At 43.2% G+C, this 18,316-nt stretch overlaps 1 protein-coding gene across 1 annotated transcript in view; it reads left to right on the top strand.

Moving 5' to 3' along the window:
* The window catches only part of sec23a (Sec23 homolog A, coat complex II component), a 47,626-nt gene extending 39,329 nt beyond the window's left edge, over positions 1 to 8,297 (top strand). Inside the window, exons 14-20 of the mRNA XM_078406546.1 lie at positions 786 to 939; positions 1,067 to 1,144; positions 1,676 to 1,837; positions 3,547 to 3,633; positions 5,113 to 5,268; positions 5,862 to 5,927; positions 6,537 to 8,297. Coding sequence (XP_078262672.1) covers positions 786 to 939; positions 1,067 to 1,144; positions 1,676 to 1,837; positions 3,547 to 3,633; positions 5,113 to 5,268; positions 5,862 to 5,927; positions 6,537 to 6,626 — 793 coding nt within the window. The 3' untranslated portion in view covers positions 6,627 to 8,297. The remainder of the gene's footprint in view (positions 1 to 785; positions 940 to 1,066; positions 1,145 to 1,675; positions 1,838 to 3,546; positions 3,634 to 5,112; positions 5,269 to 5,861; positions 5,928 to 6,536) is intronic.
* The last annotated feature ends 10,019 nt before the right edge of the window (positions 8,298 to 18,316 follow it).

Here is an 18,316-nt window from a genome sequence, read left to right on the forward strand (position 1 = left end):
GATGCTTGGGGATTTTTCTTTATTATAGAGAGAATTCTTCTGTCATCAGCTGTGGAGGTCTTCCTTGGCCTGCCAGTCCCTTTGCAATTAGTAAGTTCACCAATGCTCCCTTTCTTCTTAATGATGTTCCAAACCGTTGATTTTGGCAAGTCTAAGGTTTGGCTGATGTCTCTTAACAGTTTATTCTTGTTTCTCAGTCTCGTAATGGCTTATTTGACTTTCATTGGCACAACTTTGGTCCTCATGTTCATAAACAGCAATAAAAGTTTCCAAAGGTGATGGAAAAACTGGAGGAAAGACTAGAGAGCTCTCTGATACCTGCATTAAGAAGGCATTTAAACACACCTGAACAATTACAAACACCTGTGAAGCCATGTGTCCCAAACATTATGGTGCCCTGAAATGGGGGGACTATGTATAAACACAGCTATAATTTCTACATGGTGAAACCAAAATGTATAAAAAATACCCTTTAATAAAATCTGACAATGTACACTTTAACCACATGTGATTTTGTTCTATTACAAATCTCAAATTGTGGAGTACAGAGGCAAATAAATAAATAATGGGTCTTTGTCCCAAACATTATGGAGGGCACTGTAGATGGATGGCTGGATTGCAATCATGTATAGTCTTTTCGCTGACTGGTTAGCACGCAACAGAAAGCTTATCAGTGTACCTCGGTACATATGACAATAAACTAAACTAATGGATTTACTTTAATTATCTTAAAGCTTTTATTGATAACATTTTATACGAATTGTCTCTTTCTCCTTTTGGTAAAGCTGGGCTGATGCACAGACTCATATCCAGAACATTGCTGCATCCTTTGACCAAGAAGCTGCAGCCGTTCTAATGGCAAGACTGGCAGTTTACAGAGCAGAGACTGAAGAGGGACCAGATGTACTGAGATGGCTCGACAGACAACTTATACGACTGGTATGATCATTTTTTGGTTAGGGAGAGGGCAAAGAGGCAAGAAATCTGATTGCAAATTTCAATTTTTTGTTGTTGATTTTTTAATGTATATAATGTGTAATTTATCTAGTCTTTTCCTCTTTATCAGTGTCAGAAATTTGGAGATTACCATAAAGATGATCCAGCCTCTTTCAAATTCTCTGAAACATTTTCTTTGTACCCACAGGTATGAAGTGAGAACTTTATTTCCAATTATGTAGCTTTTTGTGGATTTTGGTTAATTTAAATTTTTAATGTTGTGTTCATTGTAATATGTAATTTGTCATATATAAAGTGTGCACTGGGGAGATTAAATTCGTTTTTTTCTCTTAAAAAGCAAATAAATCTGCAGATGCTGAATATCGGAAATAAAACTAGAAAATGCAAGAAATTCTCAGGATGTCAGGTTTTTGAGGAAAGAAACAGAGTTAACATTCAATTGTGAAAAGAAGGACATCAAATGCATTTTAGATTGCAGAGAAGGGAGAGGTGGCCAGAACGGAGAGATTGAGTGAGAGGCCAATGTGCTGGCTGAGACCGGGTGGTGAAAGCATGTTAATTGTAGTTAATCTGTCTGGAGATGTAAATAAATGGACATAAACAAGGACAGCGGGAATTAGAACAATGCTGAAACTGTGGAATACAGAAAAGAACAAACCTTGAATTGCCAAAAATATGTTTGCTAGACAAATATGCAGAAATGTTCTGTCTGTTTTAGTTCATGTTCCATCTGAGGCGATCTCCATTCTTGCAAGTTTTTAACAACAGCCCGGATGAAAGTTCTTATTATCGACACCATTTCATGCGCCAGGATCTTACACAGTCTCTTATTATGATTCAACCGATCCTATATGCCTATTCTTTCAATGGCCCACCAGAGGTAAGAAGACGTGTTTCCAATCATGTAATTCTTCTGTTGATGTCAAATTAAATGATTACTGAGCTGATATTACAACTGGGCTTTCAAATACTGAATTGAGTCATATGTTTGCTATACAGTGTGAAAACAGGCCATTCGGCCCAACTTGCCTACACCGGTCAACATGGCCCAGCTACACTAGTCCCACCTGCCTGCTTTTGGTCTATATCCCTCCAAACCTGTCCTATCCATGTACCTGTCTAACTGTTTCTTAAATGTTGGGATAGTCCCTGTCTCAACTACCTCCTCTGGCAGCTTGTTTCATACACCCACCACCCTTTCTGGGAAAAGGTTCCCCCTCAGATTTGTATGAAACCTTTTCTCCTTCACCTTAAACCTATGTCCTCTGGTCCTCGATCACCTACTCTGGGCAAAAGACTGTGCATCTATCTGATCCATTCCTCTCATGATTTTATACACCTCAATAAGATCACCCCTCATCCTCCTGTGCTCCAAGGAATAGAATCCCAGCCTACTCAGCCTTTTCCTATAGCTCAGACCCTCTAGCCCTGGCAACATCCTTGTAAATCTTCTCTGTACCCTTTTCAGTTTAACAAAATATTTTCTATAAGATGGTGCCTAGAACTGAACACAATACTTTAAATGTGGCCTCACCAACGGAATTCATACTGAATGCAATGAGAGAATTCATTAATGTTTGCATTCGGAAATATGCTCACCTGTGTTAAAATTATAGTTAACAATTAGATACCAAAGTCTTGAGGATGTGTTAAGCATCAACAGAGTAAAAATACAGATCAACTATTATGTAAGTAAATGGTAACAGAAGTTTTAGAAATGTAATGCTCATGCTATTGTCCGTGCAAAGTTGGTTTGTGTTTAACATGAATAACGATTGTTTCCCTAGACCAGCTGTGAGGATCTTAAAGCATTTGGCCATTTTCAACTTAAACAAGTTTACATAGCATAAGTTTATTCTGTAACTGTAATGTTTGCTTAAAATAGCTTTTGCTTGGTTCAGAGGCTACGCTTACCTTTCAGCGAGGGTGTACTCCATATGTTTTTGGGTAGCAGCTGATAATTGGAAAGTATTTTCCAAATTTTTCATCTACGAAAGTCTTGTTCAATAGAAAGTGTAGTAGATCACATTTGGCACTAACTTAATATGTAGGATTCTTGGATCTTAAAATAATTTCTTAGAACCAAGTGTGACAGCCATTCACACAGCCTATTTATTCACCAAATATATTTGTATAACCAAAAAAGCATTTCGCCAGAATAGATGATATTGGTAGAATTAACCCAAAGCTTGATCAAATAGATTTTTAAAAAGTTCTGAAAAGGATTATGAAGTGATGGAGAGGTCGAGACCTTTAGGCAAGAGGTAATTGCAAAATGTGGTTCCCAGATACTTAAACTATTCTTTACCAATGGTGTGGAACGTGAAAGAAGCCTGTGTCTTAGGAACAACAGTTGAATAGAGGGTAACAAGATCAAGAGGACTGATGCAGTACTCTGATTTTGAACTGTACTGGAATGAATGAACTTGTGCAATTCTAAGCATAGACGCCATCTCCTACCGCAAAGTATGCAGAGCCCACTATTTATGGGCAGGAAACAGGCGAGTCTGCTCACTTTTGGTTCTAAGAAATTATTTTGGAATAATTCTGAGTTATTGATTATTGATTATTTTTTGTCCCCTTATGAAGCCTGTCCTTCTAGACAGCAGCAGCATTCTTCCTGATCGAATTCTTCTGATGGACACATTCTTCCAAATTCTTATCTACCATGGTGAGGTATGAACATGTCATTTTGGACAGCAGTTGCCTGTATCTTACAATCGTAATGGTGGTGAAATAACGCTTGCTGTCATTATTCTTTAAAACTGATGTTTTGCCAGTGTGCAGTTAAATATGGAAATACAGAAGCTGCTGAACACGATTCCCTGCTGCTCTGCAGATTACACTGCAGCAAATTCCAGTGTAATCTTCTCAGACCAGGAAAGTGCTTAAAAACCTTGAGCGCTTGCAACATGTCCTTCATTGTTTATAAAAAGTGGAAAATATTGATCTTAATGGATTGACATTCCTTTAGATTCTAATTTCTACATTTTTAAATTTTATTTTGGAAGGTTTATCATATTTCATCTAAATTTTATGGATAAATTCTAATCTTTATTTTGCACCTCTAAAAACTATGTGCAATATTAGTCAAAACTTGTGTTTGTCACTTAATTTAGTAATTCTGTGGATTGCTGAAGTGCAGCCAATCCCCTGAAATAGGATTTTGATAGCAAACGATCTTCGAAAAGGTGAAACCAATACTGTAAAGATCGTGCAGGAAAGAACTGCAGATGATGGTTTAAACTGCAAAGATCATTATGTCTTTGTGGGTATCTTTCTTTGAACCAGACAATGAGTATTGTTGCTGACTGCAAAATCTAGTGTCTCAGTTTTGGTCACTTCTTTAAATTATTTAACATAAATTGAAGAATCATAAGAAAACTAACAATATTAAATACATTTCCTTTTATTTTATTTTTATAAATGTAAATATTTTCATATTTTTATTTTACATATGATTGGACAGGCTAGATATGCAGGAAAAAAATCCCGATGTTGGGGGAGTCTTGAACTAGGGGTCACAGTTTAAGAATAAGGGGTAGGCCATTTAGGACTGAGATGAGGAAAATCTTTTTCACCCAGAGAGTTGTGAATCTGTGGAATTCTCTGTCACGGAAGGCAGTGGAGGCCAATTCACTGGATATTTTCAAGAGAGTGTTAGATTTAGCTGTTAGAGCTAAAGGAATCAAGGGATATGGGGAAAAAGCAGGAACAGGGTACTGATTTAGGATGATCAGCCAGGATCGTATTGAATGGTGGTGCTGGTTCGAAGGGCTGAATGGCCTACTCCTGCACCTATTTTCTATGTTTCTATTTCAAGGTCTTCTGTTTAGTATTTGTAGAAACAACCAGTTCTCTATCCTTGTCAATACCCTACCCCCAATACCATGTGCTCTAATTTTGCACACTAATCTCTTGTGTGGGACCTTGTCAAAGGCTTTTTGAAAGTCCAGATACACCACATCCACTGGCTCTCCCTTATCCATTCTACTTTTTACATCGTCAAAGCAGTATCTGTGGGATTTGAACAGAAATTTGTAAAGTTATCACACTTTAATGAACTCTCAGCTTCATTTAAGTTTTATGGTTAAATTAACCTTTTATCGGAATAAACACAATTACAGTAACTCATCAGATTACTACTCTTCCCAGACCATAGCTCAATGGCGCAAAGCTGGCTATCATGATATGCCTGAATATGAAAATTTCCGACATCTGCTGCAAGCACCAGTAGATGATGCCCAGGAGATTCTGCACAGCAGATTCCCTATGCCTCGCTATGTTGATACTGAACATGGTGGGAGTCAGGTATGCACATTCTCTTTAAATGTTAATGTTAATATTAATTCTGGCTTTGAAGTATAATTGTACCTTATTGCAAATCAACAACGATAAAATAATTAAAAACAACCATAATGTTTTTCTTTACAAATCATAAATGACAAACATTTATTTGCTGGGCACCTCAAATATTATTTGAAAAGTTGATTTGTATTAATGCCTTCATTGTATTGTTCTAGGTACCCCAGTATTGTATATGGGAAATAAAGTTATGTTGTATGCTTCTAATTTGGGATGTAGGATCAGGATTATGAGAGGAACTAATCCTGAATTGTAACATCAACCAAAACAAGAGAATTCTCCCAAGCTTAGATAATCATTCAGAGAAATGAACTGGCTTAAATTTACATCCAAGTAATTTCAGCAGGTCATTCTCCCAAAAGGCTTTTAAGAGGAATTTGTTTTTTTACAATTGTTTTAACAGTTGTGACAATATCTAGCATTTCAAAAAGAGCTTAACTGCTTGTCAGGTATTTTGGATTGTCCCTTGATTGCAATAGGGCCTAAATAAATGCAAGTTCATTATTTTCTTTAATGTAATTTTTATATTTTGTATTCAGGCTCGTTTCTTGTTGTCTAAAGTAAACCCTTCTCAGACCCACAATAACATGTATGCATGGGGACAGGTAAGGTTGTTTGTTTTATACTCTGGTAAAATGTGATTTTTTTTTTGTCTTTGCCAATGGAATTAAAATCCTGTAAAATGCAATGATTTATTCCCATTGCAAATAATTTGCTCTGGCCTATGAATAAGTTGGAGACTTCTGTAGTTTGCTTCTTGTACTTGGTGTCAAGATTCACTGACCAAATGGAGACATTATCTGAAATGTTTATGATAAAAGCAATGAGATGAACAGAATAGCAGCCAAAGATGCAGTATCTAAACATGTATTACCATGAATGATCAACTAAAAATTGCTGCAGTTCTGGAATTGTAAGAATCACAGAACCGCTCAACAACAATGTTTTTCTCAAAAATAACTTTATTAATTTGTAGATTTCTATTAAATGAACATCAAAACAGAAAGTGCTATAGGAACTCGGCAGGCAGAAACAGAGTTTCTTGTGTCTCTAATAAATCAACATAGTGGGTTAAATTAATCTAGGTGTAAATATTAAATTTCTGAAGGGCGCTTCTACATCTAGTTTAATGTATGCTCTGAAAACCAGTAAGTTATTGCAGAAAAGGAAAAGTGGCTTGTACAATTAACTTCCAACGTGAATCTTTCCCTTAGGAGGCTGGAGCACCGATCCTCACAGATGATGTCAGCTTGCAAGTATTCATGGATCACCTGAAGAAACTGGCAGTCTCTAGTGCCACCTGAGTGTGGAATGGTGGTGCATTGATGTGGCCAATGCAGTGAACAAAAAGTGATTTAGCAGTCTGTCTATTCAGTGCAGATTATATTATGCATCTACAGCCGTACTACTTGCCTTTTTGACAGAACAAATTTATATTGAACTGGTCATAGACCAAAGAAAACTTGTGAATTGTTTTACTTTATTATATATATATTGTTTGTGCCCTATCCTGTATAAAGGCATAATCTATATGTTGTGTAACTGCACACTACAGTGAAAAGTACTGACCCACAGTTTCTAATTTCTGCCTCACGGAATAAATATCCACAACAGTATTTTTATGTATCTCATTTGCTCTGTTTTTCTAATTAACGCAGCACAACCTCTTAAAGAACCTATTATCAGCAAAGAAATTACATTTGAGAACTTTGAATTTGAGAAAGTATTTGGACTTTACAAAGAATGGAAACCAAATTTGTCCTAAAATAACAAAGCTCAATTTCCATAAATATTTGGCTGCGGTTTTATGTAATATTTCAAATAAAACAAAATTGTTTAAGATAAGCTCCTTCGCTTACTTTGTCTGATGTCTTCTTTCTATGTGAGACATTTTTGGTACTTGTCATTGTTGGCTTCAGTTTTATTTGCTTTGTGGTGAAAATCTATTTGTGTAATTGGAATGAAAGTTACACAAGGTGCCTTTTTGAGTTGTCACTGAATTATGAATGCATCAGGCCAGTCCCCATTGCACATAAAATGTGAATCATACATACATCAGATTGGATACTAATGGGATGTCAATGTTCAATTGTATAAGACTAAATTATAACACTCACCCCATAATTTGTTAATGAATATCTTTTGTATATGTAATTTAAACTCAAAGTACTTAATCTTTGGGTTAAACTTTGTTTTAAAATGTTTATTTAGTTTTTCCCCACTGGATGCGAATCAGTTGTGATAATGCAGATCTTTTTTATTACATACCCAGAATCATGTTACTACATCATCAACTCAATATCACTCTTTCATCTTTCATATATGAAAGTTTTGGGGGGAGTCCAGAACCAGGGGCCACAGTCTAAGAATTAAGGGGAAGCCATTTAAAACAGGTGAGGAAAACCTTTTTCACCCAGAGAGTTGTGAATTTGTGTAATTCTCTGCTACCGAAGGCAGTGGAGGCCAATTCACTGGATGGATTCAAAAGAGAGTTAGATAGAGCTCTCGGAGCTAGCGGAATCAAGGGATATGGGGAGAAGGCAGGCACAGGTTACTGATTGTGGATGATCAGCCATGATCACAATGAATAGCTGGCTTGAAGGACCTCCTGCACCTATTTTCTATGTTTCTATGAGGAAAAGTATATAGACAATCAAAAGGAGGTGTCAAATATTACAGGTATATCTAGGATCTATTGTTAATTTGGGGCTTACTGTATATTGATGCTCGTACCGTAGGGGATTACTGTGCTTAAGTGATATTTTGGTGTTTTAAATTTCAAAATTATGTAGAATATGGCTTGCCATGATTAACATTTGTCCTAAATGGTTTAAGTATTCAAAACAATATATATAACAGGCTCAGCAGTAGCTGATTTGGCTCTAAGTCTGTTGCTGCTTTTGTCTGATTTTTGTGTTTACAAGCCTGTGGTTTCATTTACAATTTCATTGTTCTGTCAGTACACATGATAATTAAACATTCTTGACTTTCTCCTGACTCTTTTACCTGAATGCCATCTTTCTGCTCTATTGCCGTATTCCAGGATTCCCCTAATATTCAGGAAGATATTGATCTCTATTTTGAATTAACTCAGTGACTGAGCCTCCGTGATGCTCCAGCATCGAAAATTCCAATGATTTGCCACCCTCTGCGTGAAGAAATGTCTTCTCGTCTCATGGTCCATCATTTATTTTGTGATATTTGTTGACTCCTCAATCAGGGGAATCATACCCGTTAAAGCTCCTGTGTACATACCTGTTTTGTAGGCTTCTATGAGAATTCACCTCATTCTTTAAAACTTATCAGAATCCTGGTGAGGTCTATTAATCTTCTCTTCATACAGCAAACCCACTAGCCGTGGCCCCAAACTAGTGGATCTTTGCTGCTCTCCTTCTTTGGTAAATATGTACATTTTTTGGTTAAGTAGATCAAAACTGAACACAGGATTGCACTGGCAGACTGCTTAGTCTTCTTGCAAAGAAGGGCAACGTTTGCCTTTTCAATTATCTTTATGTTGATTTTCAGTGATCACTCTTATTTTATGAACCAAAATAGATCATTTTTCCACATTATATTGTATTTGCTGTGTCTTTCCTGCTCACTTAGCTTGCCCCTTGATGCCTCTTCACATCAGCCTCCCTACTCGAAAACCTATGTTGATTTGTGTCATCAGCGAGCCTTAATGTGACATCTCAGCCAAATTAATGAAATAGATCATTAAAAAGATCCTTGAGGTGAGCAATGGAATCTACAGCTGGATGTTATAGGTGTACCTTGTCACGCGGAATTGAAAGGACGTGATCAGCAAACGCACAAACCTCTGTTTTCAAAGACTCAACATAATTCTGGACCATAATATTATAGAAGCCAGCAGTGATTCAAGCCATCTCCAAAGGTTGTGCAGTTGGCAGATTGCTCCATTGCAATAAAGTGAAATTATTAGAATTGAGATGAATTTAAGTTATTTATAATGTTCCATTGGAAATTACCTTGAAACATTTTGCTTTTTGGTGCATGTGGTCTGATTTTAAAGTGCACAGTTTGCTGTGTATGAATAGTTTTATTGTTGCGAAGCTGCCCCCCTTCCCCTGTCCCTCTGACATCAAGCCATTTATGAAGGCACAAATAACTGCAGATCAGGAAATCTTGAGTAGAACACAAAATGTTGGAGTAACTCTGTGGGCCAGGCAGCATCTGTGGAGGAAATGGACAGGGAACGTTCCGAGTTGGCACCCTTCTGACTGATCAGATGTTGTCTGACCCACTGGATTACCCCACCACTTTCTTTTGCATGAGACATTTGCTGATATGGGTAATTATATCTATCGCAGAACAGGAGATTGTTTAAGACGAAAAGAAAAACAAAGATAGAATATATGAGCCCACAGAGAGCTATTGATTTGGGATGGAAGTACAAATTTTGGGACCAGATTGATTGAACAAGTTGACTGTTACAAGTTGTGACTGGAAAGTACAGGGTAGGTAACTGGATGTTTGATCGAGCAGTGATGTGCTATATTATTGGTGCATGCCAAAGGGATCACCGGTCTTAATTACAAACAGCACATGTCTCATAATTTGTATCAGCAGTTCACATCCTCTTGACCTCTTCAATTTCACTGATTGGAAAGGGTTAATTCCACAAGTTGGAAGTCCATTGTTTGAGCATCTTTCACTTGTTTGTGTACTGGATTTCAACAACAGTCTGTTAGCAAGGAATGCAAATTAAATTATTGCAGGAGGTGGTAAATTGAACTAGCTTCAATGGGCAAGTTCTTTGAGAGATATCTTGTTCCCGAATGAATGGTGCTCTATTGGGGAATAGTCAACCAGCTGGAAGTGTAAGAACTACTTTCATGCCTCTTATTCAGCACAGAGTGATCTTTCGTCTTCATTTAACCTGTATTTTCTTTCAAATATTTGAAGAAGGTGCCACTTAGAAGATAATCTGTTAAAAAAAATTAACCTGGCTGTTCTTTTGCAGTTTTAAGAGCATTGTATTGGCCATATCCCAATTGGTTGTCTTCTGTCAATAGTATGCAGTTTATTCCAGGGCGCTCATGTCATGGATTTTTTTTTAATTTAAAGGTGATATTTTGTGAGAGGGAGCTTTAGCTGCTTACTTCCAAGGCTGGGATGGTGATTTGTCTGAGCATCCTTAGTGAACACTACTGCAAATGGGCTTTCAACATAAAATATAATTAAAATCCTAATTTAAACCAGAGCATTATCAGTATCAACCAGATGCTCTATGCCCTGTAGTGCCAATTGGTCACAAAAGCCCCAAGCAGTAACCTGTTACTCTCCTGGCAGAATTATTTGTGAAATATATCCCTGTTTACTCTCCTGGTGAGCATGATCTTGTCCTGAATTATTGTCTGAGCATTTGCATAACAACTTTCCCTGCTTTCTGGTTTGTTGTTCATTTTGTGTTGGAATATATGCATCTCACGTTAAGATTCTAAACAGTGGTTTGATTTTTGTTTGTTGGGAATTGTATCTTTGCTTGTTTTTTGTTTGCAGAAATGTGCCCAATCTGTATTTGAAATTGGGCTCATTGCTTTTATTGCCATAGTACTGGATTATTTCATCACTGGTGAACCTGGCTTGATATTTCTTACATTGGTAGAGATTTTACATATTAATCAGGGATCATGATCTTCCGTTTCAGTAAGTGGTTCAGTGTCTTCCAACCAACATTTAAATTGGTCAACTACTCACTTGCGTGTTATATGCAAGCCAGAAGCCAATGACGACAGATGGGGAGAGCAGGTGCAGAATTGTTGTGTTTGGAGTTGGCCAATTATCCTTGGTGAAGCTGTGCACGATTTTCCTGTTTGTTAAAGCTGGCTCTGAGTTTTCTGTAAACATTTAAATTCATATCTTATGCATCATTAATTTGACACTTTCCAATACAGGTTAGGTTCCTTCTTGGACATGATTTATTATCTTCTCTGCCCTCCCACCCCCCTCAACCCCAAGTTCACTTGTTAAAAAACACTCCCCAAAATGTCTCCTTTTCATCTCTCAGTTTTAACCCACTTCCCAATATTGTTTATCATCTCTGGACAAGAATGAGAAGGAGACATAGGGCAGGTATAGGCAGCTGGGATTAAGTGTGGCCCTGAAGGAGTTTTGGGAACTGAGGAATACTAAAAAAGGAAATCAGGAGGGCAAAAAGTGGACAGGAGATAGCTCTGGCAGATAATAAGGATAAACCTAAGAGATTTTATGTTCATTCAGGGAAAAGGGATAACCAGAACGTGCTCAAGGCCCTAACAAATACGAAGGTAGACAAATCTCCCGGGCCACAGATATATTTGAGGACACTGTGGGAAGTTAGAGAGGAAATTGCAGGTGCCCTGGCTGTGAATTATCAGTCGTTATTAAATACAGGTGAGGTGCTGGAAGACTGGGAAGTGGTATATGTCGTGCCTCTATTTAAGAAGGGAAGCAGGGAAAACCTGGGAACTGCAGGCCAGTGAGTCTAATATCGGTGGTTGGAAAATTACTAGAGAGCTGTAGAGATTGTAGAGATGGATTTCAGCAAGGCATTTGACAAGGTTCTGCATGTTAGGTTGCTCTGGAAGGTTAGATTGCATGGGATCCAAGGAGAGCTAAGTGACTGGTTAAATTGACCATGGAAGGAAGCAGAGGGTGATGGTGGAAGGTTGTTTGTCAGACTGGAGGCCTGTGACCAATGATGTGCCTTAGGGTTTGGTTCTGGGCCCATTGGTATTTGTAACCTATATCAATGATTAGGATGATAACTTACATGACATGATTAGCAGGTTTACAGGTGACACTAAAGTGGGTGGTATTGTAGATAGTGAAAATGGTAGTCAAAAATTGCAGCAGGATCTTGACCAGTTGGGCAGGTGGGCTAAGGGATGATTGATTGAGTTTAATATAGAGAAGTGCGAGGTGTTGTATTTTGGGAAGTCTAACCAGGACAGGACCTACACAGCAAATGGCAGGGCTGGAAAGGATGCAGACACCATTTATGAGTATTTTGCCAGGACTCAATGGCCTGAGTTATAGGGAGATGTTGAGCAGGCTAAAATCTTATTGCTTGGAGCACAGGAGGTAGAGGGGTGACCTTAAAGAGGAGTATAAGATCATATGTGAAATAGGGTAAATGCACAGGTTTTTTTGCCCAGAGTAGGGGAATCAAGAACCAGTGGACATAAGTTTAAGGTTAAGGGGAAAAGATTTTATAGGAATCTGAGGGGTAACCTTTTCATGCAAAGGTTGGTTGGTGTACGGAACAAGCTGCCGGAGGAGGTAGTTGAGGCAGGTACTATCGCAACATTTAAGAAATATTTAGACATGAACATGGACAGGTCGGGTTTAGAGGGATATGGGGCAAACGCAGACAGGTGGGACTAGTGCAGATGGGGCATGTTGGTCAGCATGGGCAAGTTGGGCTGAAGTGCCTGTTTCCACGCTGTATGCTCTAACTCTCCCACAACTTCTTTCACACAGGCTATTTTTATGATCTTAACTCTACCCCTTCACCATCCACCACGTTAATGCAAGCATAATCCCAAAGTTCTGTGTCCAAGAAACCTTCAGCATACAAGTGTGAAAAAAGACATTTCCTGGCCTGTTTTCTGATCTGGCATGAACAGTGGACCATCCACTGCACTCTGCCCATACCCCCTTTCCAAATTTTTGGTAATCTAATGAAAAACCACTGAGAATTTCATTTGCAAATTCAAAAGTAATGATACTGAAGGAGATAGAGAAAATCACATCTCTCACTCAACAGTTGAACTACCTTCTCAGTGACTTTGGCAATCACATCAGCCCAGACCATGGCTCTCTCTCTTTTTTTATTTTTTTTTATTTTTATTTATTTTTTTTATTTTTTTTATTCAGCACATTCACATGATACATCACATCAAAACCACATTCAGGGGTTACAAGTCATCAAATAATCATTATAATACAATGTTGCCTTCATTATTTACAATGCTCTCAACCCCCCGCGGTGACCAGCGCCCACGGAAGGCCTCCAGAGTCCCCATGGTCTCCGCGTGTTCCCTCTCTAGGGTCACACGCGCACGGACGTAGGCCCGGAAGAGGGGAAGGCAGCCGACTCTGGCAAGACCATCGACCGCCCGCTGCCTGGACCCGCGAATGGCCAACTTGGCCAGGCCCAAGAGCAAACCGACAGGGAGGTCCCACCCCCCCGAAAGACCCTCCCCACCCCCTGCCTTGTGTCCAAACACTAGAATCGTAGGACTAAAGTGTAACCAGAACTTGAGGAACAACCCCTTCAGATATTGGTACAGGGGCAGTAACCTCTCACATTCCATATAGACGTGGAACACGGTCTCTTCGTCACCGCAGAAAATACAGGCGGTCGGCGAGCCCGTGAACTGGCTCAACAGTTTATTACACACCACCGCTCTGTGCAGCACTCTCCACCCCAGGTCCCCGATGTAAAGGGGAACAACTCCCTTATAGAGAGCCCCCCACTGAGGACCGTCCCCGTCTTCAGGTGGTAACACAGACCGCCAAGATGTATCAGGGCGGTGTACGAAAACAAGGAGGTGTAGAATGTGCAGGAGCATTCTGTACAGTGTGCGTCTCTTCGCATCACGAAACAGCACGCTGGGCATCTCGGAAAGGCGGCTCAAGTTGTGCGGAGCCGGCGCCCGGGAGAGATCCCGGAGCCTAGGCCCGATGAGCAAATCTGACGGAGCGGGGGTAAGCTCAGTCAGAACTACTCTAGGCACACGCCTCTCCTCGACACCCGCCATGACAGGGTGAGGACCAGCTGCTCCCGCAGCCACGACGTCCCCCTCCCTTTGTGGAGCAACACGTCGGCTGAAAACAACCAAATTCCTCACTCTAAGCACGTCCCGATAGAAACTAGGCAGACCCCGTAAGGCGGGTCGACTGATGCCCGCCACCGGCAGCCGCGAAATCCTCCGTAGGCAACAACCCTGACGAAAAAAATACGTGGCCAGAGCGTGCCACCTGGGGGGGTTCTCCGTGTACATATACCTCCGCAGAGTCCTGAGGCGGAGAGCCGCCACCTGGGTACGCACGCATACCAAGGACTGGCCGCCCTCCTCCAGCGGGAGACTCAGGACTGCTGCGGTAACCCAATGCTTCCTATTTCCCCAGAAGAAGTCCACCAGCTTCTTCTGTAAAGTAGTTGCAAAGATGGAGGGCGGGACAAGAGTAGCCAGCCGGTACCACAACATGGAGGCCACCAGCTGGTTTATGACCAGCACCCTCTCCTGAAAGGAAAGGACTCCAAGCAGGCCTGACCAGCGTCCCAGCCGGGCGACGATTTTCATCTCCAGCTCCTGCCAGTTCGCCGGCCAGGCATCCTCAGTGGGACTCAGGTACACCCCCAGATAGAGGAGGTGCGTGGTGCTCCACGCATACATCGCCATCTCCTCCGGCAGGGAGTCTAACTGCCACTGACCCACTAATAGTCCAGAACATTTACTCCAATTAATCCTGGCGGATGATGCAGCCGAGAAAGTCCTCTGGCAGTCACGCATCCTCCGCAGGTCACCAGGGTCAGTGAACGTAAGGAGCACATCATTGGCATAGGCTGAAAGAACCACTTCCACCCCCGGACCTGGTAGAGCCAGGCCTGTCAGCCTCCTCCGAAGAAGACACAGGAATGGCTCTACACAGACCGAGTACAACTGACCGGACATGGGGCACCCCTGACGAACCCCCCTCCCAAAATGAATGGGAGCCAACAACACCCCATTAACCTTCACAAGACACTCCGCTGCAGCGTACAAGAGCCGGAGCCTGGCCACAAAATGCGGTCCAAATCCGAACGCTTGCAGCGTCCCGAGTAGGTAGTCGTGGTCTACCCTGTCAAAAGCCTTCTCCTGATCAAGAGACAGAAAGGCTACTGACTGACCAGTGCCCTGAGATAGATAAATCAGGTCCCTAACCAGGTGGATGTTATCCTGAATGGACCGACCAGGGACTGTATAGGACTGGTCAGGGTGAATCAGTTGAGACAGCACAGAGCCTAGGCGATTTGCCATCGCTCGTGCAAAGATTTTGTACTCTGTACAGAGGAGAGAGACCGGGCGCCAGTTCTTCAACAGGCGGAGTTCACCCTTCTTGGGCAGCAGGACAACGACTGCTCTGCGCCACGAGAGGGGCATCTCCCCGGTCGCCAGGCTCTCCCCCAGAACCTTCATGTAATCATCCCCCAGGACATCCCAGAAGGCTCTAACAAATTCTACCGTCAACCCATCCAGCCCAGGGGACTTGCCCCTCCTGAGCTGGTGCAGGGCACGTGTCAACTCCTCCAGTGATAAGGAGTCATCCAGAAGATCGGACACTTCCCTATCTACAGTCGGTAGACCCTCCCACAGGACCCGCTGAGCCTCCCCGCTGCAACCATCTGCGGAGAACAGGGTCCCATAAAAGGACCGGACTAAAGCACTGATCCTCTCTGGATCTGTGACAGAGGAGCCATCATCCGCGAGCAGCTCTACGAGCTGTTTGCGGGCTCCCCGCCCCTTCTCCAGAGAGAAAAAGAAAGGTGACGCTCGGTCCAAATCGTGCAGCATTTGGACCCGCGACCTCACGTAAGCTCCTCGGGACCGCTCAAGCAGCAGGTTCCTCAAGGCTTCCTTCTTCCCCTGAAACTCTCCCCATTCACAGGAGTCCTCACCAATCCGACCCAGGCGAGACTCCGCCCCCGATAGCTCCCTCTCGAGCCTCTCAACCGCTGAGTCCCGCCTTCCGGTCGACCCCCACGTATATTCCTTACAAAAGAGGCGGATGTGAGCTTTCCCCACATCCCACCACTGCCTAAGTGAAGAAAAGCTCCCCTGCCTCCCTCTCCACTTTACCCAACTCCGTCTGAATGACTCCCGGAAACACCGATCCTCCAGCAGCTTGTTATTGAAATGCCAGTAAGCAGACCCAGCCCGCGTGCGCCCCGGATTGAAGTCCACGCGCACCAGACAGTGGTCCGAGCATGGCACCAGCCGCATTGAGGCCGCTGAGACACGGGAGACAAACGCACCGGAGATATACATACGATCAATGCGGGAACCGCCCCCCTCAGACCTCCGCGAGAATGCGTTTGAGTCAGGGTGGAGGTTCCGCCATGCATCCACTAGCTCAAAGGAATCAAGCAAGCCTCTCAGTTTCTTTGCTACAGCAGGGGCACACTGAGTACCAGAACGATCTCGCACCTCAAGTGTGCAGTTGAAATCTCCCCCCAGAAAGACACACTCTCCTCTTTCAATAGTGCTCAACAGAGCAGTCACCTCCTGAAGTAGGCAGGCCTGCATCGTGCCGCTGCTGGGGGCATACACGTTAATAAAATGCAACGGCATGCCATCCAGGCTCACGGCCAGATAGAGCAAACGACCTGGCACCACTTCCTGCACCTTCAGGATCTCTGGCTGAAAAGTCGGGGCCAACAGAAAAGCCACCCCGCTCGAGTTTGTGCTGAGGTGGCTCATGTAAACCCCCCCTTCCCACTCCAGTCGCCAGGTGGGTTCGTCACCGACAACAGTGTGCGTCTCTTGCAGAAAACACACCGCGTATTTCCCCTCTATCAGGACTTGTAAATGCTGAAATCTGCGAAAGCTCGCTCTACTGCCATTTAAATTTAATGTAACTACTGTGAATTTGCAAACACGTTGGAATTATTTCCTCACATTGCTCTTGGTCACAGAACCTTCCTCCTTGAGGAACCTTGAGAAATCCCCAAGCTGAAGCCTCACAGACGCAGGAATATCACTATCCTTGCTGCCAAGGATGCTTTCAAGATCCTCAATAAATCCTGGCAGCTCTCCCCACCGCCTCTTCGCTGTTTCAACTTTAGTCTTGTGACTTTTAGATGTTTTGAGAAAGTCCTGAATCTCACGGATAAGGGTTGCGTTAAACACAGCCCTGAAGTCTGGGCGCTCCGCCAACCCACTCACACCTGGAGCAGCAGCCTCCTCTGCACATCGCTCAAGGCCAGTGTCAGAGTCCGTGGGACTACAGCTTGCTGAAAGCTCACTCACCCCACTGCACAGGCCGAGCCCATCGCTCTCCCCCTCCTCCGGCATGACACCACCCCCAGGATCAATGCCGAGGGAGGGTCCCGATGCCTCTGACAGCAACAAGCTGTCCGGTAAAAGGCTAGGCTCCTGCACTCTCCCATCACACCCCACATCTGGGTCTGGGGAAGAAAAAACAGCAGGCACCCCCGGGGTCCCAGGTGTTCTTGGAGTCTCCCCTACTACCTCAACCGATGAGGCATCACACCCCTCATCACCTCCACTGGTTCTAATACAGAGCACAGAGTGGAACGTTTGATCTCCCGATCCTCCCCCCTCAGGCTGACTCTGCTCATCCCCCATCCCAGGGGGCACATTTCCAGGGGAGTCAAACCCATCAACCGGCGTGCCATCACCCTCAGAAGGCCCCTGAAACGAGGGGACCTCCTCCGACCCAGGGGACACGCTCCCAGGGGCACCAACCCCGCTACCCGATGAGATGACTCCCTCGGAAGGCCCCTGAGACGAGGGGGCCGCCACCAACCCAGAGGACACGGTTTCAGGGGAGGCGGCCCCAGTAACTGATCTGGTAACACCTGCAGAAGGTCCCTGAACCAGAGGCTCATCCTCCGGCCCACAAGTCTCCAGTCCCTGGTCACCGCCCTCGTCAGGGGTGGAAGGTCTCGAAATATCCGTCCCCCTTACTTTGGGCCCACGCTCATGCTCTTCCTCGCTTTCCGACAGCCTTCTTTTTGTCCCGGTGACCGGGGAAGGTGCGGTGACCTCCATAGAGGAAGGGTCCTCCGCCTCCGCACCACCCACTGCCCCCTTTCTACTCCCATGTTTGCTCCCACCTGCCCCCTTCCGGTTCACCTTAGCTCCTTGCTGAGCCACACCAGGTGCGCCCTGGACTTCACTGGGCCCACTGGGCAGGAGCCCATCTGCTATTGATTGATTCCCTTGGAGGGCCTTTTTCTTCTTCTTATCCTTATCACTTT

This window comes from Rhinoraja longicauda, chromosome 10 (genome assembly GCF_053455715.1).
Source record: "Rhinoraja longicauda isolate Sanriku21f chromosome 10, sRhiLon1.1, whole genome shotgun sequence".
Taxonomy (NCBI): Eukaryota; Metazoa; Chordata; class Chondrichthyes; order Rajiformes; family Arhynchobatidae; genus Rhinoraja; species Rhinoraja longicauda.